Source organism: Haliotis cracherodii, unplaced genomic scaffold (genome assembly GCF_022045235.1).
Source record: "Haliotis cracherodii isolate W230 unplaced genomic scaffold, xgHalCrac1.p SCAF_9, whole genome shotgun sequence".
Taxonomy (NCBI): domain Eukaryota; kingdom Metazoa; phylum Mollusca; class Gastropoda; order Lepetellida; family Haliotidae; genus Haliotis; species Haliotis cracherodii.
In genome coordinates, this window is record NW_027266343.1 from 28,959,950 (window position 1) to 28,985,130 (window position 25,181).

Sequence of the window (25,181 nt, forward strand, 5' to 3'; positions counted from 1 at the left end):
TGAAGGTTCGTTTGATGGGCTCGAGAGTGTGTATGACAATGATGTCTGTCTGGCTGTGAAAATGCCCGTGCAAGTGTTCAAGGGAACAATTCATATTCTTTCCGCCACATCCGTCTGCTTGGGGATGTAGCTCAGTGGTAGAGCGTTCGCTTTGCATGTGAAAGGCCCCGGGTTCGATCCCCGGCATCTCCATGTATCTTTTTAGTGTTTTACATTATCATACATCACAATGTCATTCCATATCGTGCATTCAAAGGATTTACACTACCTATACAGTTGTCATCATTACGACTTTCTAAATAGTCTACATCTAGTAGTTACGTTTTCCACCTTCACGGGTACTCAATGCATGCAACAGATGAGTCTAACAACTCCTGTAATCAACACAGTAGGAGTAGGGGATGTAGCTCAGTGGTAGAGCGTTCGCTTCGCATGTGAAAGGCCCCGGGTTCGATCCCCGGCATCTCCACGTTTTTGCTGAAGGAACCTGAAATGAATGACGCTGCAAGCTTTTTCTGCCCCACCCGGATTATGTAAGAAGCCACACTGCATGGAAATAACAACGCATTACAACAAGCCAAGCTAAGCACAATCGGGAAGATTGGCCTGACAAAATCCTTCCTTTGTTCAAGGGCTCAAAAGCAATATATGCCGTCTTGACAACCAATACAACACGTTTTTCATGTTGGGTGGAACATTCTAATGTCGTCTTGCCACGGATATATGTGTGAAGGTTCGTTTGATGGGCTCGAGAGTGTGTATGACAATGATGTCTGTCTGGCTGTAAAAATGCCCGTGCAAGTGTTCAAGGGAACAATTCATATTCTTTCCGCCACATCTGTCAGCTTGGGGATGTAGCTCAGTGGTAGAGCGTTCGCTTTGCATGTGAAAGGCCCCGGGTTCGATCCCCGGCATCTCCATGTATCTTTTTAGTGTTTTACATTATCATACATCACAATGTCATTCCATATCGTGCATTCAAAGGATTTACACTACCTATACAGTTGTCATCATTACGACTTTCTAAATAGTCTACATCTAGTAGTTACGTTTTCCACCTTCACGGGTACTCAATGCATGCAACAGATGAGTCTAACAACTCCTGTAATCAACACAGTAGGAGTAGAGGATGTAGCTCAGTGGTAGAGCGCAATATGTGCCGTCTTGACAACCAATACAACACGTTTTTCATGTTGGGTGGAACATTCTAATGTCGTCTTGCCACGGATATATGTGTGAAGGTTCGTTTGATGGGCTCGAGAGTGTGTATGACAATGATGTCTGTCTGGCTGTGAAAATGCCCGTGCAAGTGTTCAAGGGAACAATTCATATTCTTTCCGCCACATCTGTGTTTTACATTATCATACATCACAATGTCATTCCATATCGTGCATTCAAAGGATTTACACTACCTATACAGTTGTCATCATTACGACTTTCTAAATAGTCTACATCTAGTAGTTACGTTTTCCACCTTCACGGGTACTCAATGCATGCAACAGATGAGTCTAACAACTCCTGTAATCAACACAGTAGGTGTAGGGGATGTAGCTCAGTGGTAGAGCGTTCGCTTCGCATGTGAAAGGCCCCGGGTTCGATCCCCGGCATCTCCACGTTTTTGCTGAAGGAACCTGAAATGAATGACCCTGCAAGCTTTTTCTGCCCCACCCGGATTATGTAAGAAGCCACACTGCATGGAAATAACGACGCATTACAACAAGCCAAGCTAAGCACAATCGGGAAGATTGGCCTGACAAAATCCTTCCTTTGTTCAAGGGCTCAAAAGCAATATATGCCGTCTTGACAACCAATACAACACGTTTTTCATGTTGGGTGGAACATTCTAATGTCGTCTTGCCACGGATATATGTGTGAAGGTTCGTTTGATGGGCTCGAGAGTGTGTATGACAATGATGTCTGTCTGGCTGTAAAAATGCCCGTGCAAGTGTTCAAGGGAACAATTCATATTCTTTCCGCCACATCTGTCAGCTTGGGGATGTAGCTCAGTGGTAGAGCGTTCGCTTTGCATGTGAAAGTCCCCAGGTTCGATCCCCGGCGTCTCCATGCATCTTTTTAGTGTTTTACATTATCATACATCACAATGTCATTCCATATCGTGCATTCAAAGGATTTACACTACCTATACAGTTGTCATCATTACGACTTTCTAAATAGTCTACATCTAGTAGTTACGTTTTCCACCTTCACGGGTACTCAATGCATGCAACAGATGAGTCTAACAACTCCTGTAATCAACACAGTAGGAGTAGAGGATGTAGCTCAGTGGTAGAGCGCAATATGTGCCGTCTTGACAACCAATACAGCACGTTTTTCATGTTGGGTGGAACATTCTAATGTCGTCTTGCCACGGATATATGTGTGAAGGTTCGTTTGATGGGCTCGAGAGTGTGTATGACAATGATGTCTGTCTGGCTGTGAAAATGCCCGTGCAAGTGTTCAAGGGAACAATTCATATTCTTTCCGCCACATCTGTCAGCTTGGAGATGTAGCTCAGTGGTAGAGCGTTCGCTTTGCATGTGAAAGGCCCCGGGTTCGATCCCCGGCATCTCCATGTATCTTTTTAGTGTTTTACATTATCATACATAACAATGTCATTCCATATCGTGCATTCAAAGGATTTACACTACCTATACAGTTGTCATCATTACGACTTTCTAAATAGTCTACATCTAGTAGTTACGTTTTCCACCTTCACGGGTACTCAATGCATGCAACAGATGAGTCTAACAACTCCTGTAATCAACACAGTAGGTGTAGGGGATGTAGCTCAGTGGTAGAGTGGTGAAAGGCCCCGGGTTCGATCCCCGGCATCTCCACGTTTTTGCTGAAGGAACCTGAAATGAATGACGCTGCAAGCTTTTTCTGCCCCACCCGGATTATGTAAGAAGCCACACTGCATGGAAATAACGACGCATTACAACAAGCCAAGCTAAGCACAATCGGGAAGATTGGCCTGACAAAATCCTTCCTTTGTTCAAGGGCTCAAAAGCAATATATGCCGTCTTGACAACCAATACAGCACGTTTTTCATGTTGGGTGGAACATTCTAATGTCGTCTTGCCACGGATATATGTGTGAAGGTTCGTTTGATGGGCTCGAGAGTGTGTATGACAATGATGTCTGTCTGGCTGTAAAAATGCCCGTGCAAGTGTTCAAGGGAACAATTCATATTCTTTCCGCCACATCTGTCAGCTTGGGGATGTAGCTCAGTGGTAGAGCGTTCGCTTTGCATGTGAAAGGCCCCGGGTTCGATCCCCGGCATCTCCATGTATCTTTTTAGTGTTTTACATTATCATACATCACAATGTCATTCCATATCGTGCATTCAAAGGATTTACACTACCTATACAGTTGTCATCATTACGACTTTCTAAATAGTCTACATCTAGTAGTTACGTTTTCCACCTTCACGGGTACTCAATGCATGCAACAGATGAGTCTAACAACTCCTGTAATCAACACAGTAGGAGTAGAGGATGTAGCTCAGTGGTAGAGCGCAATATGTGCCGTCTTGACAACCAATACAACACGTTTTTCATGTTGGGTGGAACATTCTAATGTCGTCTTGCCACGGATATATGTGTGAAGGTTCGTTTGATGGGCTCGAGAGTGTGTATGACAATGATGTCTGTCTGGCTGTGAAAATGCCCGTGCAAGTGTTCAAGGGAACAATTCATATTCTTTCCGCCACATCTGTCAGCTTGGGGATGTAGCTCAGTGGTAGAGCGTTCGCTTTGCATGTGAAAGGCCCCGGGTTCGATCCCCGGCATCTCCATGTATCTTTTTAGTGTTTTACATTATCATACATCACAATGTCATTCCATATCGTGCATTCAAAGGATTTACACTACCTATACAGTTGTCATCATTACGACTTTCTAAATAGTCTACATCTAGTAGTTACGTTTTCCACCTTCACGGGTACTCAATGCATGCAACAGATGAGTCTAACAACTCCTGTAATCAACACAGTAGGTGTAGGGGATGTAGCTCAGTGGTAGAGCGTTCGCTTCGCATGTGAAAGGCCCCGGGTTCGATCCCCGGCATCTCCACGTTTTTGCTGAAGGAACCTGAAATGAATGACGCTGCAAGCTTTTTCTGCCCCACCCGGATTATGTAAGAAGCCACACTGCATGGAAATAACGACGCATTACAACAAGCCAAGCTAAGCACAATCGGGAAGATTGGCCTGACAAAATCCTTCCTTTGTTCAAGGGCTCAAAAGCAATATATGCCGTCTTGACAACCAATACAACACGTTTTTCATGTTGGGTGGAACATTCTAATGTCGTCTTGCCACGGATATATGTGTGAAGGTTCGTTTGATGGGCTCGAGAGTGTGTATGACAATGATGTCTGTCTGGCTGTAAAAATGCCCGTGCAAGTGTTCAAGGGAACAATTCATATTCTTTCCGCCACATCTGTCAGCTTGGGGATGTAGCTCAGTGGTAGAGCGTTCGCTTTGCATGTGAAAGGCCACGGGTTCGATCGAGAGTGTGTATGACAATGATGTCTGTCTGGCTGTGAAAATGCCCGTGCAAGTGTTCAAGGGAACAATTCATATTCTTTCCGCCACATCTGTCAGCTTGGGGATGTAGCTCAGTGGTAGAGCGTTCGCTTTGCATGTGAAAGGCCCCGGGTTCGATCCCCGGCATCTCCATGTATCTTTTTTAGTGTTTTACATTATCATACATCACAATGTCATTCCATATCGTGCATTCAAAGGATTTACACTACCTATACAGTTGTCAGCATTACGACTTTCTAAATAGTCTACATCTAGTAGTTACGTTTTCCACCTTCACGGGTACTCAATGCATGCAACAGATGAGTCTAACAACTCCTGTAATCAACACAGTAGGTGTAGAGGATGTAGCTCAGTGGTAGAGCGCAATATGTGCCGTCTTGACAACCAATACAGCACGTTTTTCATGTTGGGTGGAACATTCTAATGTCGTCTTGCCAGGGATATATGTGTGAAGGTTCGTTTGATGGGCTCGAGAGTGTGTATGACAATGATGTCTGTCTGGCTGTGAAAATGCCCGTGCAAGTGTTCAAGGGAACAATTCATATTCTTTCCGCCACATCTGTCAGCTTGGGGATGTAGCTCAGTGGTAGAGCGTTCGCTTTGCATGTGAAAGGCCCCGGGTTCGATCCCCGGCATCTCCATGTATCTTTTTAGTGTTTTACATTATCATACATCACAATGTCATTCCATATCGTGCATTCAAAGGATTTACACTACCTATACAGTTGTCATCATTACGACTTTCTAAATAGTCTACATCTAGTAGTTACGTTTTCCACCTTCACGGGTACTCAATGCATGCAACAGATGAGTCTAACAACTCCTGTAATCAACACAGTAGGAGTAGAAGATGTACCTCAGTGGTAGAGCGTTCGCTTTGCATGTGAAAGGCCCCGGGTTCGATCCCCGGCATCTCCACGTTTTTGCTGAAGGAACCTGAAATGAATGACGCTGCAAGCTTTTTCTGCCCCACCCGGATTTTGTAAGAAGCCACACTGCATGGAAATAACGACGCATTACAACAAGCCAAGCTAAGCACAATCGGGAAGATTGGCCTGACATAATCCTTCCTTTGTTCAAGGGCTCAAAAGCAATATATGCCGTCTTGACAACCAATACAACACGTTTTTCATGTTGGGTGGAACATTCTAATGTCGTCTTGCAACAATTCATATTCTTTCCGCCACATCTGTCAGCTTTGGGATGTAGCTCAGTGGTAGAGCGTTCGCTTTGCATGTGAAAGGCCCCGGGTTCGATCGAGAGTGTGTATGACAATGATGTCTGTCTGGCTGTGAAAATGCCCGTGCAAGTGTTCAAGGGAACAATTCATATTCTTTCCGCCACATCTGTCAGCTTGGGGATGTAGCTCAGTGGTAGAGCGTTCGCTTTGCATGTGAAAGGCCCCGGGTTCGATCGAGAGTGTGTATGACAATGATGTCTGTCTGGCTGTGAAAATGCCCGTGCAAGTGTTCAAGGGAACAATTCATATTCTTTCCGCCACATCTGTCAGCTTGGGGATGTAGCTCAGTGGTAGTGCGTTCGCTTTGCATGTGAAAGGCCCCGGGTTCGATCGAGAGTGTGTATGACAATGATGTCTGTCTGGCTGTGAAAATGCCCGTGCAAGTGTTCAAGGGAACAATTCATATTCTTTCCGCCACATCTGTCAGCTTGGGGATGTAGCTCAGTGGTAGAGCGTTCGCTTTGCATGTGAAAGGCCCCGGGTTCGATCCCCGGCATCTCCACGTTTTTGCTGAAGGAACCTGAAATGAATGACGCTGCAAGCTTTTTCTGCCCCACCCGGATTATGTAAGAAGCCACACTGCATGGAAATAACGACGCATTACAACAAGCCAAGCTAAGCACAATCGGGAAGATTGGCCTGACAAAATCCTTCCTTTGTTCAAGGGCTCAAAAGCAATAAGTGCCGTCTTGACAACCAATACAACACGTTTTTCATGTTGGGTGGAACATTCTAATGTCGTCTTGCCACGGATATATGTGTGAAGGTTCGTTTGATGGGCTCGAGAGTGTGTATGACAATGATGTCTGTCTGGCTGTGAAAATGCCCGTGCAAGTGTTCAAGGGAACAATTCATATTCTTTCCGCCACATCTGTCAGCTTGGGGATGTAGCTCAGTGGTAGAGCGTTCGCTTTGCATGTGAAAGGCCCCGGGTTCGATCCCCGGCATCTCCACGTTTTTGCTGAAGGAACCTAAAATGAATGACGCTGCAAGCTTTTTCTGCGCCACCCGGATTATATAATCGATCCCTGGCATCTCCATGAACCTTTTTGTTGTTTTTATATTTTCTTCTTGTCACGACCCGAAGGTTTCTGCTTTTGGAAGTAGCCAAACAAGTTAGATTGTTCCAAACATCGATCGAAATACACGACAATGTATATCTGTCGTGCATTCCAAACATATATATTTCACATACATATGGAGGCTTATTTGTTGGACTCGAGTGTGTGTATGAGACAGAGATTTCCAACTGTGAAAATACCTGTGCAAGTAATGCACCAGGTAATGTGATTTACCAAATAGTGAATAAATAATAATAAATAATATGTGCCGTCTTGACAACCAATACAACACGTTTTTCATGTTGGGTGGAACATTCTAATGTCGTCTTGCCACGGATATATGTGTGAAGGTTCGTTTGATGGGCTCGAGAGTGTGTATGACAATGATGTCTGTCTGGCTGTGAAAATGCCCGTGCAAGTGTTCAAGGGAACAATTCATATTCTTTCCGCCACATCTGTCAGCTTGGGGATGTAGCTCAGTGGTAGAGCGTTCGCTTTGCATGTGAAAGGCCACGGGTTCGATCGAGAGTGTGTATGACAATGATGTCTGTCTGGCTGTGAAAATGCCCGTGCAAGTGTTCAAGGGAACAATTCATATTCTTTCCGCCACATCTGTCAGCTTGGGGATGTAGCTCAGTGGTAGAGCGTTCGCTTTGCATGTGAAAGGCCCCGGGTTCGATCCCCGGCATCTCCATGTATCTTTTTAGTGTTTTACATTATCATACATCACAATGTCATTCCATATCGTGCATTCAAAGGATTTACACTACCTATACAGTTGTCATCATTACGACTTTCTAAATAGTCTACATCTAGTAGTTACGTTTTCCACCTTCACGGGTACTCAATGCATGCAACAGATGAGTCTAACAACTCCTGTAATCAACACAGTAGGAGTAGGGGATGTAGCTCAGTGGTAGAGCGTTCGCTTCGCATGTGAAAGGCCCCGGGTTCGATCCCCGGCATCTCCACGTTTTTGCTGATGGAACCTGAAATGAATGACGCTGCAAGCTTTTTCTGCCCCACCCGGATTATGTAAGAAGCCACACTGCATGGAAATAACGACGCATTACAACAAGCCAAGCTAAGCACAATCGGGAAGATTGGCCTGACATAATCCTTCCTTTGTTCAAGGGCTCAAAAGCAATATATGCCGTCTTGACAACCAATACAACACGTTTTTCATGTTGGGTGGAACATTCTAATGTCGTCTTGCAACAATTCATATTCTTTCCGCCACATCTGTCAGCTTTGGGATGTAGCTCAGTGGTAGAGCGTTCGCTTTGCATGTGAAAGGCCACGGGTTCGATCGAGAGTGTGTATGACAATGATGTCTGTCTGGCTGTGAAAATGCCCGTGCAAGTGTTCAAGGGAACAATTCATATTCTTTCCGCCACATCTGTCAGCTTGGGGATGTAGCTCAGTGGTAGAGCGTTCGCTTTGCATGTGAAAGGCCCCGGGTTCGATCGAGAGTGTGTATGACAATGATGTCTGTCTGGCTGTGAAAATGCCCGTGCAAGTGTTCAAGGGAACAAGTCATATTCTTTCCGCCACATCTGTCAGCTTGGGGATGTAGCTCAGTGGTAGTGCGTTCGCTTTGCATGTGAAAGGCCCCGGGTTCGATCGAGAGTGTGTATGACAATGATGTCTGTCTGGCTGTGAAAATGCCCGTGCAAGTGTTCAAGGGAACAATTCATATTCTTTCCGCCACATCTGTCAGCTTGGGGATGTAGCTCAGTGGTAGAGCGTTCGCTTCGCATGTGAAAGGCCCCGGGTTCGATCCCCGGCATCTCCACGTTTTTGCTGAAGGAACCTGAAATGAATGACGCTGCAAGCTTTTTCTGCCCCACCCGGATTATGTAAGAAGCCACACTGCATGGAAATAACGACGCATTACAACAAGCCAAGCTAAGCACAATCGGGAAGATTGGCCTGACAAAATCCTTCCTTTGTTCAAGGTCTCAAAAGCAATAAGTGCCGTCTTGACAACCAATACAACACGTTTTTCATGTTGGGTGGAACATTCTAATGTCGTCTTGCCACGGATATATGTGTGAAGGTTCGTTTGATGGGCTCGAGAGTGTGTATGACAATGATGTCTGTCTGGCTGTGAAAATGCCCGTGCAAGTGTTCAAGGGAACAATTCATATTCTTTCCGCCACATCTGTCAGCTTGGGGATGTAGCTCAGTGGTAGAGCGTTCGCTTTGCATGTGAAAGGCCCCGGGTTCGATCCCCGGCATCTCCACGTTTTTGCTGAAGGAACCTAAAATGAATGACGCTGCAAGCTTTTTCTGCGCCACCCGGATTATATAATCGATCCCTGGCATCTCCATGAACCTTTTTGTTGTTTTTATATTTTCTTCTTGTCACGACCCGAAGGTTTCTGCTTTTGGAAGTAGCCAAACAAGTTAGATTGTTCCAAACATCGATCGAAATACACGACAATGTATATCTGTCGTGCATTCCAAACATATATATTTCACATACATATGGAGGCTTATTTGTTGGACTCGAGTGTGTGTATGAGACAGAGATTTCCAACTGTGAAAATACCTGTGCAAGTAATGCACCAGGTAATGTGATTTACCAAATAGTGAATAAATAATTCAATATGAAAGCTAACAAAGTTTGTTACAGTTATCTCGAGTAACTTGTTACGAGTTATCTTCACCGTGGCACGCCGCAGCCTGAGCCGCAGCCTGGCACAATCTGGCGCAAATCTTTCAGGCAGAATCTTTAATCTTAACAGTCGGCTTTACCTGAACCTGCTCAGGCAGTCTGTCAGCAAGCAGTCAGCCCGAGGGCCAACTTGGACATCTTTGCTGATAAATACATGGGGAGGCAAAATAAACGATCTTCGACAGAAAGCAACCACATGGCATCGTCTGGCCGCGTTCCCCGAGTCTTTGTCCTAACCTGCGACTGCTAAGACGTTTCTGAAGCTTAAAGTTAGCCGAGGGGAATGGACTCCCTCAGAGTGGGTGTGTAGGTCTTGTGTGCTTCCGTGTGTGAAAGGGTATATTTAAGGGATGCTCGAGGCAAAGTGTCACATATTGGGAGATGAGGGAGTGTGACGAGGGTTAATGGGTAGCCTTGTATTTATAGGGGTCGGGGTGTGGAGGGGTCTGATGAAGCTGAAGGATGGTGTGACTGAGGCCTAGCTATGGGTGGTCTGGTGGAACTGGTGGTCAGGTGGACCTAGGGCTGGTGTTGAGGTGTCAAGGGTGATCTGGTGGAACTACGGTTGGTCTGGTGGAGGAAGGAGGTTGTCTGCCTGAGCTAGGGGTGGCCTGCAGGAGCTAGTGGATGGTCTGCCTGAGCTAGGGGTGGCCTGCAGGAGCTAGTGGATGGTCTTCTGGAGCTAGGGGTGGTTTGTAGGAGCTAGTGGATGGTCTGTTGGAGCTAGGGGTGGCCTGCAGGAGCTAGTGGATGGTCTGCCTGAGCTAGGGGTGGCCTGCAGGAGCTAGTGGATGGTCTGCCTGAGCTAGGGGTGGTTTGTAGGAGCTAGTGGATGGTCTGTTGGAGCTAGGGGTGGCCTGCAGGAGCTAGTGGATGGTCTGCCTGAGCTAGGGGTGGCCTGCAGGAGCTAGTGGATGGCCTGCAGGAGCTAGTGGATGGTCTGCTGGAGCTAGGGGTGGTTTGTAGGAGCTAGTGGATGGTCTGCCTGAGCTAGGGGTGGCCTGCAGGAGCTAGTGGATGGTCTGCTGGAGCTAGGGGTGGTTTGTAGGAGCTAGTGGATGGTCTGTTGGAGCTAGGGGTGGCCTGCAGGAGCTAGTGGATGGTCTGCCTGAGCTAGGGGTGGCCTGCAGGAGCTAGTGGATGGCCTGCAGGAGGTAGTGGATGGTCTTCTGGAGCTAGGGGTGGCCTGCAGGAGCTAGTGGATGGTCTGCTGGAGCTAGGGGTGGCCTGCAGGAGCTAGTGGATGGTCTGCTGGAGCTAGGGGTGGCCTGCAGGAGCTAGTGGATGGTCTGCCTGAGCTAGGGGTGACCTGCAGGAGCTAGTGGATGGTCTGCCTGAGCTAGTGGTGGCCTGCAGGAGCTAGTGGATGGTCTGCTGGAGCTAGGGGTGGTTTGTAGGAGCTAGGTGTGGTCTGTTGGAGCTAGTGGATGGTCTGCCTGAGCTAGGGGTGGCCTGCAGGAGCTAGTGGATGGTCTGCCGGAGCTAGGGGTGGCCTGCAGGAGCTAGTGGATGGTCTGCTGGAGCTAGGGGTGGTTTGTAGGAGCTAGGTGTGGTCTGTTGGAGCTAGGGGTGGCCTGCAGGAGCTAGTGGATGGTCTGCTGGATCTAGGGGTGGTTTGTAGGAGCTAGGTGTGGTCTGTTGGAGCTAGGGGTGGTTTGTAGGAGCTAGTGGATGGTCTGCTGGATCTAGGGGTGGTTTGTAGGAGCTAGGTGTGGTCTGCTGGAGCTAGGGGTGGCCTGCAGGAGCTAGTGGATGGTCTGCTGGAACTAGGGGTGGTTTGTAGGAGCTAGGTGTGGTCTGTTGGAGCTAGGGGTGGTTTGTAGGAGCTAGTGGATGGTCTGCTGGATCTAGGGGTGGTTTGTAGGAGCTAGGTGTGGTCTGTTGGAACTAGGGGTGGTTTGTAGGAGCTAGGTGTGGTCTGTTGGAGCTAGGTGTGGTCTGCCTGAGCTAGGGGTGGCCTGCAGGAGCTAGTGTATGGTCTGCTGGAGCTAGGGGTGGCCTGCAGGAGCTAGTGGATGGTCTGCCTGAGCTAGGGGTGGCCTGCAGGAGCTAGTGGATGGTCTGTTGGAGCTAGGGGTGGCCTGCAGGAGCTAGTGGATGGTCTGCTGGAGCTAGGGGTGGTCTGAAGGAGCTAGTGGATGGTCTGCTGGAGCTAGGGGTGGCCTGCAGGAGCTAGTGGATGGTCTGCCTGAGCTAGGGGTGGCCTGCAGGAGCTAGTGGATGGCCTGCAGGAGCTAGTGGATGGTCTGCTGGAGCTAGGGGTGGCCTGCAGGAGCTAGTGGATGGTCTTCTGGAGCTAGGGGTGGCCTGCAGGAGCTAGTGGATGGTCTGCTGGAGCTAGGGGTGGCCTGCAGGAGCTAGTGGATGGTCTGCTGGAGCTAGGGGTGGCCTGCAGGAGCTAGTGGATGGTCTGCCTGAGCTAGGGGTGATCTGCAGGAGCTAGTGGATGGTCTGCCTGAGCTAGTGGTGGCCTGCAGGAGCTAGTGGATGGTCTGCTGGAGCTAGGGGTGGTTTGTAGGAGCTAGGTGTGGTCTGTTGGAGCTAGTGGATGGTCTGCCTGAGCTAGGGGTGGCCTGCAGGAGCTAGTGGATGGTCTGCCGGAGCTAGGGGTGGCCTGCAGGAGCTAGTGGATGGTCTGCTGGAGCTAGGGGTGGTTTGTAGGAGCTAGGTGTGGTCTGTTGGAGCTAGGGGTGGTTTGTAGGAGCTAGTGGATGGTCTGCTGGATCTAGGGTGGTTTGTAGGAGCTAGGTGTGGTCTGTTGGAGCTAGGGGTGGTTTGTAGGAGCTAGGTGTGGTCTGTTGGAGCTAGGGGTGGTTTGTAGGAGCTAGTGGATGGTCTGCTGGAGCTAGGGGTGGTTCGTAGGAGCTAGGTGTGGTCTGCTGGAGATAGGGGTGGCCTGCAGGAGCTAGTGGATGGTCTGCTGGAGCTAGGGGTGGTTTGTAGGAGCTAGGTGTGGTCTGTTGGAGCTAGGGGTGGTTTGTAGGAGCTAGTGGATGGTCTGCTGGATCTAGGGGTGGTTTGTAGGAGCTAGGTGTGGTCTGTTGGAGCTAGGGGTGGTTTGTAGGAGCTAGGTGTGGTCTGTTGGAGCTAGGGGTGGTTTGTAGGAGCTAGGTGTGGTCTGCCTGAGCTAGGGGTGGCCTGCTGGATCTAGGGGTGTTTGCTTGAGCTAGGGGTGGCCTGTTGGAGCTAGGTGTGGTCTGCTGGAGCTAGGGGACGGTCTGCAGGAGCTAGGGGTGGCCTGCTGGAGCTAGGGGTGGTCTGATAGAGCTAAGGGGTGGTCTGATAGAGCTAAGGGGTGGCCTGTTGGAGCTAGGGGATGGTCTGCTGGAGCTAGGTGTGGTTTGTAGGAGCTAAGTGTGGTCTGTTGGAGCTAGGGGTGGCCTGCTGGAGCTAGGGGTGGCCTGTTGGAGCTACGTGTGGTCTGCTGGAGCTAGGGGTGGTTTGTAGGAGCTAGGTGTGGTCTGCTGGATCTAGGGGTATTTTGTAGGAGCTAGGTGTGGTCTGCTGGATCTAGGGGTGGTTTGTAGGAGCTAGGTGTGGTCTGCTGGATCTAGGGGTTGTTTGTAGGAGCTAGGTGTGGTCTGCTGGATCTAGGGGTGGTTTGTAGGAGCTAGGTGTGGTCTGTTGGAGCTAGGGGTGGTTTGTAGGAGCTAGGTGTGGTCTGCTGGATCTAGGGTCGATTTGTAGGAGCTAGGTGTGGTCTGTTGGATCTAGGGTGGTTTGTAGGAGCTAGGTGTGGCCTGTTGGAGCTAGGGGTTGACCTGCTGGAGCTAGGTGTGGTCTGCTGGAGCTAGGGGTGGCCTGCTGGATCTAGGGGTGTTTGCTTGAGCTAGGGGTGGCCTGTTGGAGCTAGGTGTGGTTTTCTGGAGCTAGGGGATGGTCTGCTGGATCTGGGGGTGGTTTGTAGGTGCTAGGTGTGGTCTGCTGGATCTAGGGGTGGTTTGTAGGAGCTAGGTGTGGTCTGCTGGATCTAAGTGTGGTTTGTAGGAGCTAGGTGTGGTCTGCTGGATCGAGGGGTGGTTTGTAGGAGCTAGGGGTGGCCTGTTGGAGCTAAGGGGTGACCTGCTCTAGCTAGGTGTGGTCTGCCTGAGCTAGGGGTGGCCTGCTGGATCTAGTGGTGTTTGCTTGAGCTAGGGGTGGCCTGCTGGAGCTAGGGGTGGTCTGCTGGAGCTAGGGGATGGTCTGCTGGAGCTAGGGGATGGTCTGCTGGAGCTAGGGGGTGGCCTGCTGAAGCTAGGGGGTGGCCTGCTGGAGCGAGGGGTGGCCTGTTGGAGCTAGGGGCTGGTACCAATACCTATTTTGTGGCTGGACATGTCCTAAAAATGTGTTGCAAAATGATTATTGTCACATTTGAGAGACAATTATATGTATTGAAGCCGAAACTTTGTTTGTCTCTCAAAAAGAGTCCAAAAGACAATTGTCGCAAGAAAAAGAAGAAAATTTAAATTACGTTCCACAATAGTACCAATTCACCATCTTAACCCCAAGCAACAGTGTACGAAACAAGTCGGGTATTCAAGGACTCGGTGATATACAAGCCAAGGCGCCTAATGTCAGTTTCCGTTCGCTTCCTTTAGTAAACACGCGTAGGTGCCATAGTTACGTGTCTACGTCAAACATGTTTCACACCACCAACGCAAGCGGCGTTACGTACGTTCTTCGTGAATTACCCATACTGGATGGACATTGTGGCAAAACGAACCACTTTGATGGGCCATGGTTGTATCTGCTGAGGTCGCACAAATACGCCGAGGCCTGATCCCAGCGTTACCGCTCATTGACATACCATCGTAACGCGCTACAACGAAAATAAATAGCAGAAAAACAAACAAGGCGTAAGCGTACATGTTGTGTAGATCGCGGTTTTTTTACGTATGGCCGAAGACACGCCCATCGAGTGAAGATTCCATACCACACCTCCCGACATTTCGCCCATCAGAAGATTTTGGCGCGTCTTCGCAGCACGCTGTCTGCCGCCAGGAGAACCCGCAAGCATCCACCCACGCATGTGATGGTATTCCCCTGCCGACTTAAGACGGAAGGCTCACCTGTTGTGTTTCTACACATCCCCCTGCCATTGTCTGTCAGCGGAGACTGTTTGGTGTATCTTCCTTAGTGATGTTAGCAGATCATTCATCTTCACGTGGAACAGTCCACATCGCCTATAAACCCGGGATTCGAAATTTCCCTAGCAAGTGTACAATGATTTGGACAGTCTAGAGTTCTTCGGTTGAAATGAAGAGATTGTCGGGGCTCCCTTTTTCATATTTTTAGGACATCTTAAAATATTTTCAGGGACAAAATGTTAGTCAAGGCTAAAACATAGATGTCCAGCAAATGAAGAAAACGTTCGCTGTCTCTATCTGTAAGCCTAATCACATCTTTTGAGGGAAATTATCTTGTTATATCTTTTCATTTCTTCATAACACGGACCTGAAGTAAGATACTGAACATTTGGTGCGTGGGATATATATAAACCGTTTTTAAAATTCACGGAATATTACTTCTAGTAATGAATCGACTAAGAATAAATACACTTCATTATTCTTAACACGAAAAGAAACAATTATATACTGAAAGTATGAATGAATGAATCTCCCCCAGAATTTAAAGGGAAGATTTACAATACCTCCGATACTTCCCAGAGCTAATGTATAGCGCTAGTTATTACATAAATATAAACTATATATTCATCATCAGATATATACACAGAGTGAGAGCTATTGCATACATCAGATGCAACCAGGGAACAGTCGGATACATTGTTCAGACTTAAGATGTGTTCACAATACATTAACTATATGCTTTCCCAAGTACTCAGATTCACAACTGCAGGTTGTATTAGAACTGACCCCACAATAGTGCAAGCATATGATTCTCTTCCAGAAGTTCAAATTGAACAAAACTTTCAACATCCAGTTTGTCAGTGAGGGTGGAGAAGATTTATTTCGATCATTGACAAAATACTCACAATCTAAAAATACATGTCTGTCACAATCAAAGGTATGTCTCCCTCATTTAGAACATTGTCTAGATATAACAGGTCTACAAGGTATCTTATCATAGTACTGGATGCAATATCTAGGATTAGGTCAAGTTAGTGCTAATGTCGATAATACATGTAGTTTAAGTGTGGACCTGTATCTGACGAGATCCTCCCTTCAGTGAGATCTTCCTCATATGGGATATTGCATCACATACAATTCTTTCCCTTCCAATTTTACAAGGAAATAGCCCGAAACTGATAAAATAATAGTCTGAAGAGAGTGGTTAGGTACTGTTTGGGAGAAATAAGAATAGTTTGTTTTTTAAGGACTATATGATGAAGAGTGTGTTTTGGGATGGTAAATATCCTGTATGACGCCAAGGCTTTCTAAATACAACGCTTAGTCCCAATAAAGGATATTTACCATCCAAAAAAATACATTAACAATATGTTACATGTTAGGGCGCGGTGCGGTAGACCAATGGTTATCAAGCGTTCGCTCATTACGCCGAAGTGCAAAGTGTTAAGTCCATTTGAGGTGTCCCCCGCTGTGATACTGATCGGTGTAAAACCATACTCACTTACTCACTCCTAAATGATTGAGGTGTTGCAAACTGTAAAGGATTTCTGGTCCTGCGCGGACAATACAGCAACATTCTCCGCCGTCGACGACGACAACGTCATTGAGAACAGGGTGTTTTATTCACATCGTGTGCACATGGTTCGTCACTCAGGAATGGAAAGTGTGTATTTTGTTTCTCCTCGGTAGAATTCTTTGAATATTTCGCGGTGCAATGTACAGCCGAAGCCACCGATTCCGGAAGCGGATGGCTCGGTCTTGCGGGAGGATACTTTGTTTGTCTTGTCGTGACGTCAGCGTTTCTCAGTGGCTATTTGTATCGGGGAAACTACCCCCACTCCAAAATGCCTCGCATTTCGACTTTGGAATAAAACGTAATGTTGTTATTCAGTAACAAGTGACCAATAACGAGTCTGTTTTCGCCCACCTTTTGTTTTCCAACTTTCATGATAAGCAGTTAATTCTGCTTTCAGTTTCTCTCGTACGTTTAGCGCTAAATGTGCGATAAAATTAAAGCAGACGAAAGTGGTTGAGTCGTTTTACGCCAAAAGGGTTCACAGACTATTTGTCTGACAAGCTGTGATGACTTTTCCAAGCCACTTTTCCATGACATTAGAGAACTACAAATCACCTAACAAGAGAAGACCCTAAAGCTACATACACCGATGTTTGTAGTGATAAATCATGCAGTACTCATGCATAGTCGTGGGTAGTACTAGGTTTACTATTTTTTCCTGCCATTATATCACCATAAATAGAATTACCGCTATAAAAATATTATTTTCCATGTCTTTTCCATGACGCTATAACAATTTTCTATTTTCAAAATTATTCCGGACCTGAAAACCTCAAGCTAAGATTTCATGACATTTCCAGGATTTGATGAGCTGCACGAACCTTCAGTTGGTCAGCAAAACTCATCAGAACAATTATGTATAGGACGCCGTTTTAATATCTATTCCCTATTTTGTTATATCAATAATATATTTATATAACAAAACCACATTTTTATATTACCAAATAGGCTTTTTGGGCATCACAAATTCGAGTCGTATTTACTGATATCTAAAAAGAACTGATATCAGTAATTTGATTCATAAGATATCAGAAAATAAAGTATTTACATCCCCAAATCGGTAGCATGTGAGCTTGTGAAAGTCTCTCAGTACAAGAACGTTTTAAGGGGTCACATACGGAGCCGAATTAATGATTTTTCCGAAAATCACCCCAAAACCTCCACCAGAGAAAAAGAAACACCACCGCATAACGGCCCAAATATTGTCGAAACGCTCTGAATGTTTACAGCATGACATCGATATTGAAAAGTGTGTTTCGAATGACATGTACAAAACAATCAAACCGGAAGAAACTAAATGTTTTAAAATACGGACACTTCATATTGATAACCGGAGCATACCCAACTTGTTGTTTTGTTGTCACGTCTGTATCTGGCACTGTTACACGTGACACATCACCAATACCCGAGTTGTCATGAATGAGATGTCTGAATGTCACGTGGTATGTCATATTGCTGCATGCGTCACACGTTACTGATACAGTATGATTAATGATATGTGTCAAAAACATTGCACACTGCACTGATCAGCAGTCAACACCGGATATACCGAACAAAGATATTTAGTAAACAGTAACTTAAAAATGACCCTTTTTTGTATTCTCTTTCTTTTCCCACTGTAAATAATTATCTATTTTAATTCAAAACAATTGCAAAACATGTAATAAGCCACTTATCGCCAACGACACGCCAAAACAATCTATCCAAAGAGTTCTTTGAGTCCCACTTTATATTTTTTCCTATTTACTGATAATTGTATCTATCTCTCGGCTACAGACAATCGCAGCTAGTGTTTTGAAATTTCTAAAGACGCTTCACAGTCATAAATCTTCCGTCAGCGAAACGGAAGTAATCGCTCTCAGTCAAGATTTTGGAATTTAATCATATTTTCTATTACTTGAGCTTCGGTGTACTAAATGACACGAGCGTCTCGACTTACGTAAAGTACGACACAATTTTCTCCCGACCAGAACCGTTACTTAAAGTGCACGAAGCTTGCACGCTGCACCATCAACCCCATCACAATCCCCCTCCACACGAAAACAACGCTTACTGCCCACATAGGCACTGTTAGCGGAAACTGGAGAGATTTCGGTGTCAATTATCTGTGCCTCCCCCCACCCACACCCTCCTTCCCCTCCCCTCCCCCCACAGATAGACACCGCTTAGGCATAGGTCCGATGAGCCAAGCTTTCTTCTGCTCCTAGTTCTTGTAATACTGGCGTGCGCATGTGTGAACCTGTCGGGCTTGCTTGCTTTGTCTGTGGCTCCAGAGTGATTGTACTTCCCAGAATTGTCTAGAAATGAATCCGTAGGGATGTACACTCAAGATTAGGTGTCGGTGCCGTCGCCGCTCTCACTTTGCCTGAACTAAGGGAGGACCATCAACTCGCATCTCTTCCCATTATGACCTAATTCCGACTCCCGGAGGCACCGCATCTTGAATTGATATACTCCAGTTACTGCCGATAGGTGGTGGGAAGTCTGGTTTACGTGGACTAAACACATTTAAACAAGGTAAGCCCGCTCTCCATTTGCCCTTATTTGAATTCAGGGTTGATTATGACAACTGTGAACATCTACCAATGTTTGATCGGCAGTGGAACAGTTAAGTCTATAGCTGTAAATAAGTGACCTCGGACTTCAGTGCGCTCGGCACCTCATACGCTCCCCTACCGTTTCGCCTATTCAGTAGAAATGCCAGCAGTTGATATTCTCGATACGAGGGGCTTATAAACTCGCCAGGTCAGATTAAACTCTAGGTAATAGTACGGTAAATATACAATTGATATTTACAGCTCGTTTTTTTTACCGCAAGCTCTGTCTGTAAGTTGAGAATCTGCCAAATCCCTTTCGCCATTTTGCTTACAGGTTTCTCCGACTGAGATGTGGCCTGCCTTTGAAGAGATGTTTTGAAGTAGCCATACGTGCCCCTTTATAAGGCAGGGGGGTCAACCCTGGCCACTCACAGGATATAATGAAGGATACGGTGGATATATGTGTGCTGGGTGTGTAAATGGGATAAGGCGACGCAATCATCTTATGTGTTGCTCAGATTTGGCGTATTCAGACAGTTAGGAAACAGTCAGGAAACACGTATTGTTTTACCACATCGTCGGCGGGGCGGATGCTTCTTCCAACTGTACGGATCTATTGTGTGGTACAGAAACATGGCGCCCACTCTACATTGTTCTTCCCTGCCAAGTTCATACCGTGTCTGTGTTTCAGTGGTGCTATCGAGAATGTGAGCGATTATCGCAGTAAGGTGAGCTTTTCAAAATGTGGTCGAGAGGTTATGACCTTTGCCTTCCGAGGTCGCCTGTTGGTGGTTGATTCGCGTGGATACATACGGTCTCTGGTGTACAGTTTAAAGTTTTCTTGCAAATTTTATTTATGACTTGAGAGTTTGTTTTACCCAAACCCAAGAGATTAGCGGAAAATAGAATGCAAAGAAGCTCCATGAAACCTAGTAGTATGGCGGTCGGAGCTAGCATTCTGAAACCGCCAAAACCACCTCGTTGGAGGGACTTCGTCGACCCAGCACCTTCATCTCATAGTAAAGACTTGAATAAAACGCAGGATCATGGCGATTCGGGTAAAACATACTGTGCCAAGTCAGGTGTGCATGATTCGGGGGAGAGCAAAATCCCCACCCCTCATCCTCAGGGTGGGAGCAGAACATGTAAAGGGTTAAAGCGGGTGCGTGCCAAAATACACCGGACCCGTAGTCAACATGTGATAGACGAGGAGGATCTGCCTGATGGCGCATTGACTATGAGTCTTGCCGAAACCAAACCTCAAGAATTCGGGCTTCGAAATAGACAGGTGCTTGACGATAGGTCTTATAAAGAGGAGAACGCTCGTCGGTGTCAAATCTGGTTGGAAAGTATTGAAAAATGTGTGCCTTTAGATGAAATAGCTTACACCGAGGGTGCGGGAGAGGAAGGGGTGGACGTTGAGGTTCCGGAGGAGACGAGGTGGAGTGAGGATGGAGAGCCTCTCAGGCCCCCCTTCAACACCAGCGCGTCCAGCTCCGAGGGGGAAGAGTATGAGACGTACCCCACACGAGAGACCCTTGTCCCAGGGCTATCGGTTGGTTCCCCCCAATCCCTGAGAACGGATAAATTATTAAAATCCTCCTCATCAACTTGTATGCATGATAAACTGATAAGAAAGAAAACGTTGCCAATCGCAGAAGACACGGGGCTTGAATGATTTTATGCTTATGCAAAACTGGGTAAAAATATATATTTTTGTCACTGTTATTGGATGTATATTTGTTGTGTTGAAGGTTTAAACAGTGATGTGAACGAGACAGCAGGCGCCCCGTGGTGCATCATTGTGTTCGGACCTGGAGATTACTGGTGTATGGCCCTGTTTGAGTGACACCTCTGCTCTAAAGCGTTGTGAACTGAGAAACTGAGGACTATCGTCTGCTGACTGTCGTCTGCTCCGGTAGAAGTCCACAAATATCTCCTCTGTGTGTGTCATACATTTGGTATGTATATTGCTAAATCAAGGGAAACCCAGTTGGAGAGTATCGGGGATTTTAGCCAAAATAAAACGTTGAGTTGAAAGTAGGTAAATATTTGACTGTTCTCTGTATCGACTCGTACAAGGATCTCATTCTTTTGTCATCCCAGATGTCACTGTGATAGCCTTCACCCTTAACTCACTACACTTGATCACAGATGTCACTGTGATAGCCTTCACCCTTAACTCACTACACCTGATCACAGATGTGACTGTGATAGCCTTCACCCTTAACTCACTACACCTGATCACAGATGTCACTGTGATAGCCTTCACCCTTAACTCACTACACTTGATCACAGATGAATATAACTATGGGTGAATGTGACATTTCATAAATGGTTTCATTGGGTGACAAACATATCTAACTGATATGCACAACTGACTGACACTACACACACATCTGACTGACAGTACACGCACATCAAGCTGAAACTACACACATCTGACTGACACTACACACACCCGACTGACAGTGTACACATCTGACTGATAATAAACACACATCTAGCTGACACTACACACACCCGACTGACAGTGTACACATCTGACTGATAATACACACACCTGACTGACACTATAAACATATGACTGACACTGCACACATCTGACTGATACTACACACACATCTAGCTGACACGTCACACATCTGACTGACACTGCACACATCTAGCGGACACTACACACATCTGATTGACACTACACACACACCTGACTGATAATACACACACCCGACTGACAGTGTACACATCTGACTGATAATACACACACCTGAATGACACTATCAACATATGACTGACACTGCACACATCTGACTGATACTACACACACATCTAGCTGACACGTCACACATCTGACTGACACTGCACACATCTAGCGGACACTACACACATCTGATTGACACTACACACACACCTGACTGATAATACACACACCCGACTGACAGTGTACACATCTGACTGATAATAAACACACATCTGACTGATAATAAACACACATCTGACTGACACTACACACATCTGACTGACACTGCACACATCTAGCAGACACTACACACATCTGACTGACACTGCACACATCTAGCAGACACTACACACATTTGACTGACACTGCACACATCTAGCTGACACTACACACACCCGACTGACAGTGTACACATCTAGCTGACACTACACACACCCGACTGACAGTGTACACATCTAGCTGACACTACACACACCCGACTGACAGTGTACACATCTAGCTGACACTACACACATCTGACTGACACTGCACACATCTGATTGACACTACACACACACCTGACTGATAATACACACACACATCTGACTGACACTATAAACATCTGACTGACACTGCACACATCTGACTGACACTGCACACATCTGACTGACACTATAAACATCTGACTGACACTGCACACATCTGACTGATAATGCACACGCATCTAGCCGGCACTACACACATCTGACTGACATTGCACACATCTGTCTGATAATACACACACATCTGACTCACACTACACACACCTGACTGATAATACACACACACATCTGACTGACACTATAAACATCTGACTGACACTGCACACATCTGACTGACACTGCACACATCTGACTGACACTGCACACATCTGACTGACACTGCACACATCTAGCGGAAACTACACACATCTGATTGACACTACACACACACCTGACTGATACTACCCACACATCTGATTGACACTATAAACATCTGACTGACACTGCACATATCTGACTGACACTGCACACATCTGACTGACACTATAAACATCTGACTGACACTGCACACATCTGACTGATAATGCACACGCATCTAGCCGGCACTACACACATCTGACTGACATTGCACACATCTGTCTGATAATACACACACATCTGACTCACACTACACACATCTGACTGACACTACACACATCTGACTGACAGTATACACATCTGACTGACACTGCACACACACCTGACTTACACTATACACATCTGACTGACACTGCACACATCTGACTGATAATGCACACGCATCTAGCCGACACTACACACATCTGACTGACACTACACACATCTGACTGACACTACACACATCTGACTTACACTACACACATCTCACTGACACTACACACATCTGACTGAAAATACACACACATCTCACTGACACTGCACACACACCTGACTTACACTATACACATCTGACTGACACTGCACATATCTGACTAATAATACACACACATCTGACTGACACTGTACACATCTGACTGAATACACACACATCTAGCTGACACTACACACACCCGACTGACACTGCACACATCTGACTGACACTACACACACCCGACTGACACTGCACACATCTGACTAATAATACACACACATCTGACTGACACTGTACACATCTGACTGAAAATACACACACATCTAGCTGACACTACACACACCCGACTGACACTGCACACATCTGACTGACACTACACACACCCGACTGACACTGCACACATCTGACTAATAATACACACACATCTGACTGACACTGTACACATCTGACTGAAAATACACACACATCTAGCTGACACTACACACATCTGACTGACACTGCACACTTCTGACTGACACTGCACACATCTGACTGATAATACACACACATCTGACTGACACTACACACACACACACACACACACAAACACACACACACATCAGACTGTCACTACACACATCTGACTGACGCTACACACGCATCTAGCCGACACTACACACATCTGACTGACACTGAACACATCTAGCTGACACTACACACATCTGACTGACACTACATACACATCTGACTGACGCTGTGCCCTCCTGACTGACACTACACACAAAGGACTGACACTGTGCTCACCTGACTGACATTACACACATCTTCCTGACACTGTACACATCTTCCTGACACTGTACACATCTTCCTGACACTGTAGACATCTTCCTGACACTGTACACATCTTCCTGACACTGTACACATCTTCCTGACACAGTACACATCTTCGGACACTGTACACATCTTCCTGACACTGTACACATCTTCCTGACACAGTAGACATCTTCGGACACTGTACACATCTTCCTGACACTGTAACCACACATCTGACTGACATTACAGGCACACCAGTGACTGACTGGAGACTGTTATTTGGATGTGAGACATGTTTATAGTGCCAGCCCACTGAGATACCACATGTTTAACATTGACACATATACTGATACCGAGCTGACCAGTTTTTGTTATATCCACATTAATGCTGAGCACCAGACAGGGCAACAACAAGTTCAGTTGGCTGGTATCGAACCACAGGTCTCCGAGTAAAGGCTTTTTCCACTAGACCATGGAGACCATTTACTGGGGAATGTGAGACAGAGGCTTACAGTGCAATCAACCAAAACAGTCAGTTATCATGTACGAATGTAACGTGTATTTTTGTACATATAATCGAACATCACCGGTATATATGTATATATATTGTTCACTTACACCATAAATTTAGGTAACAGTTCACTTACGCCCTAAATTTAGTTACAGAAGAAAACAACTTGAAGTGTCATAACTAGATTAAACAGCATCTACAGGTGTGTCATAACTAGTTATATAACATCTACAGCTGTGTTATAACTTGTCTAACATCTACAGCAGTACCATTACTCGTTAAATAACATCTACAACAGTGCCATATCTTGTTAAGTACTATCTAAAGCAGCGTTATAACTTGTTTGTTAGATAACTTCTACAGCAGTGTCATAACATGTTCATTAACATATACAGCAGTGTCATAGCGTGTTCAATAACATATACAGCAGTGTCAAACATTGTTCAATAACATATACAGCAGTGTCAAACATTGTTCAATAACATATACAGCAGTGTCCTAACGTGTTCAATAACATATACAGCAGTGTCAAACATTGTTCAATAACATATACAGCAGTGTCAAACATTGTTCAATAACATATACAGCAGTGTCCTAACGTGTTCAATAACATATACAGCAGTGTCAAACATTGTTCAATAACATATACAGCAGTGTCCTAACGTGTTCAATAACATATACAGCAGTGTCAAACATTGTTCAATAACATATACAGCAGTGTCATAACTTGTTAAATGACATCTTAAGTAGTGTTATAACTAGTTAAATAACATATAAAGCTGTGTTATTACTTGTTCACTAACATCTACAGCAGTGTCATAACTTGTAAAGTAACAAAACAGCTACAGAAGTGCCACAACTTGTTAAATAATATCTACAATTGTGCCACAACTTGTTTGTTTGGTAACATCTACAGATGTGTCATAACTAGTCATATAACATATACATCAGTGTCATATCTTGTTCAATAACATCTACAGCAGTGTCATAACTTGTAAAGTAACATCTAAAGCATTGTCATAACTTGTTAAATAACATCTACAGCAGTGTCATAACTTGTT

At 45.9% G+C, this 25,181-nt stretch overlaps 1 protein-coding gene, 18 non-coding genes and 1 pseudogene across 20 annotated transcripts; 19 read left to right on the forward strand and 1 right to left on the reverse strand.

Moving 5' to 3' along the window:
- The first annotated feature begins 120 nt into the window (after window positions 1-120).
- Trnaa-ugc (transfer RNA alanine (anticodon UGC)) lies at window positions 121-192 on the forward strand. The gene has a single exon. It is a non-coding gene; the product is annotated as a tRNA-Ala (tRNA).
- Window positions 193-397: 205 nt separating this feature from the next.
- On the forward strand, window positions 398-469 carry Trnaa-cgc (transfer RNA alanine (anticodon CGC)). Its single transcript has one exon. It is a non-coding gene; the product is annotated as a tRNA-Ala (tRNA).
- A 379-nt stretch (window positions 470-848) lies between these two features.
- On the forward strand, window positions 849-920 carry Trnaa-ugc (transfer RNA alanine (anticodon UGC)). Its single transcript has one exon. It is a non-coding gene; the product is annotated as a tRNA-Ala (tRNA).
- Window positions 921-1,541: 621 nt separating this feature from the next.
- Trnaa-cgc (transfer RNA alanine (anticodon CGC)) lies at window positions 1,542-1,613 on the forward strand. The gene has a single exon. It is a non-coding gene; the product is annotated as a tRNA-Ala (tRNA).
- A 379-nt stretch (window positions 1,614-1,992) lies between these two features.
- Window positions 1,993-2,064, forward strand: Trnaa-ugc (transfer RNA alanine (anticodon UGC)). The gene has a single exon. It is a non-coding gene; the product is annotated as a tRNA-Ala (tRNA).
- Window positions 2,065-2,500: 436 nt separating this feature from the next.
- Window positions 2,501-2,572, forward strand: Trnaa-ugc (transfer RNA alanine (anticodon UGC)). Its single transcript has one exon. It is a non-coding gene; the product is annotated as a tRNA-Ala (tRNA).
- A 644-nt stretch (window positions 2,573-3,216) lies between these two features.
- Trnaa-ugc (transfer RNA alanine (anticodon UGC)) lies at window positions 3,217-3,288 on the forward strand. Its single transcript has one exon. It is a non-coding gene; the product is annotated as a tRNA-Ala (tRNA).
- A 436-nt stretch (window positions 3,289-3,724) lies between these two features.
- Window positions 3,725-3,796, forward strand: Trnaa-ugc (transfer RNA alanine (anticodon UGC)). Its single transcript has one exon. It is a non-coding gene; the product is annotated as a tRNA-Ala (tRNA).
- A 205-nt stretch (window positions 3,797-4,001) lies between these two features.
- Trnaa-cgc (transfer RNA alanine (anticodon CGC)) lies at window positions 4,002-4,073 on the forward strand. The gene has a single exon. It is a non-coding gene; the product is annotated as a tRNA-Ala (tRNA).
- Window positions 4,074-4,609: 536 nt separating this feature from the next.
- Window positions 4,610-4,681, forward strand: Trnaa-ugc (transfer RNA alanine (anticodon UGC)). The gene has a single exon. It is a non-coding gene; the product is annotated as a tRNA-Ala (tRNA).
- A 437-nt stretch (window positions 4,682-5,118) lies between these two features.
- On the forward strand, window positions 5,119-5,190 carry Trnaa-ugc (transfer RNA alanine (anticodon UGC)). Its single transcript has one exon. It is a non-coding gene; the product is annotated as a tRNA-Ala (tRNA).
- A 205-nt stretch (window positions 5,191-5,395) lies between these two features.
- Trnaa-ugc (transfer RNA alanine (anticodon UGC)) lies at window positions 5,396-5,467 on the forward strand. The gene has a single exon. It is a non-coding gene; the product is annotated as a tRNA-Ala (tRNA).
- Window positions 5,468-6,219: 752 nt separating this feature from the next.
- Trnaa-ugc (transfer RNA alanine (anticodon UGC)) lies at window positions 6,220-6,291 on the forward strand. The gene has a single exon. It is a non-coding gene; the product is annotated as a tRNA-Ala (tRNA).
- A 379-nt stretch (window positions 6,292-6,670) lies between these two features.
- Trnaa-ugc (transfer RNA alanine (anticodon UGC)) lies at window positions 6,671-6,742 on the forward strand. The gene has a single exon. It is a non-coding gene; the product is annotated as a tRNA-Ala (tRNA).
- Window positions 6,743-7,472: 730 nt separating this feature from the next.
- Trnaa-ugc (transfer RNA alanine (anticodon UGC)) lies at window positions 7,473-7,544 on the forward strand. The gene has a single exon. It is a non-coding gene; the product is annotated as a tRNA-Ala (tRNA).
- A 205-nt stretch (window positions 7,545-7,749) lies between these two features.
- Window positions 7,750-7,821, forward strand: Trnaa-cgc (transfer RNA alanine (anticodon CGC)). Its single transcript has one exon. It is a non-coding gene; the product is annotated as a tRNA-Ala (tRNA).
- Window positions 7,822-8,573: 752 nt separating this feature from the next.
- Trnaa-cgc (transfer RNA alanine (anticodon CGC)) lies at window positions 8,574-8,645 on the forward strand. Its single transcript has one exon. It is a non-coding gene; the product is annotated as a tRNA-Ala (tRNA).
- A 379-nt stretch (window positions 8,646-9,024) lies between these two features.
- Window positions 9,025-9,096, forward strand: Trnaa-ugc (transfer RNA alanine (anticodon UGC)). Its single transcript has one exon. It is a non-coding gene; the product is annotated as a tRNA-Ala (tRNA).
- A 3,159-nt stretch (window positions 9,097-12,255) lies between these two features.
- LOC139451826 (uncharacterized) lies at window positions 12,256-14,608 on the reverse strand (annotated as a pseudogene).
- A 3,744-nt stretch (window positions 14,609-18,352) lies between these two features.
- LOC139452438 (uncharacterized) lies at window positions 18,353-20,747 on the forward strand. 2 transcript variants are annotated; one of them, XM_071233913.1, is made up of 3 exons: window positions 18,353-18,689; window positions 19,044-20,264; window positions 20,464-20,747. In XM_071233913.1, exons 2-3 carry the CDS (start codon window positions 19,617-19,619, stop codon window positions 20,467-20,469), a joined length of 654 nt encoding a protein of 217 aa, XP_071090014.1. In that variant the 5' UTR covers window positions 18,353-18,689; window positions 19,044-19,616; the 3' UTR covers window positions 20,470-20,747. The 2 variants fall into 2 exon arrangements, with proteins under 2 accessions (XP_071090014.1, XP_071090013.1); XM_071233912.1 differs by having other exon boundaries at window positions 19,044-20,747.
- Window positions 20,748-25,181: the final 4,434 nt, after the last annotated feature.

Excerpts from the sequence above, each read along its gene's own strand:
- LOC139452438 (XM_071233912.1), top strand. The coding sequence starts at position 19,617 with ATGCAAAGAAGCTCCATGAAACCTAGTAGTATGGCGGTCGGAGCTAGC.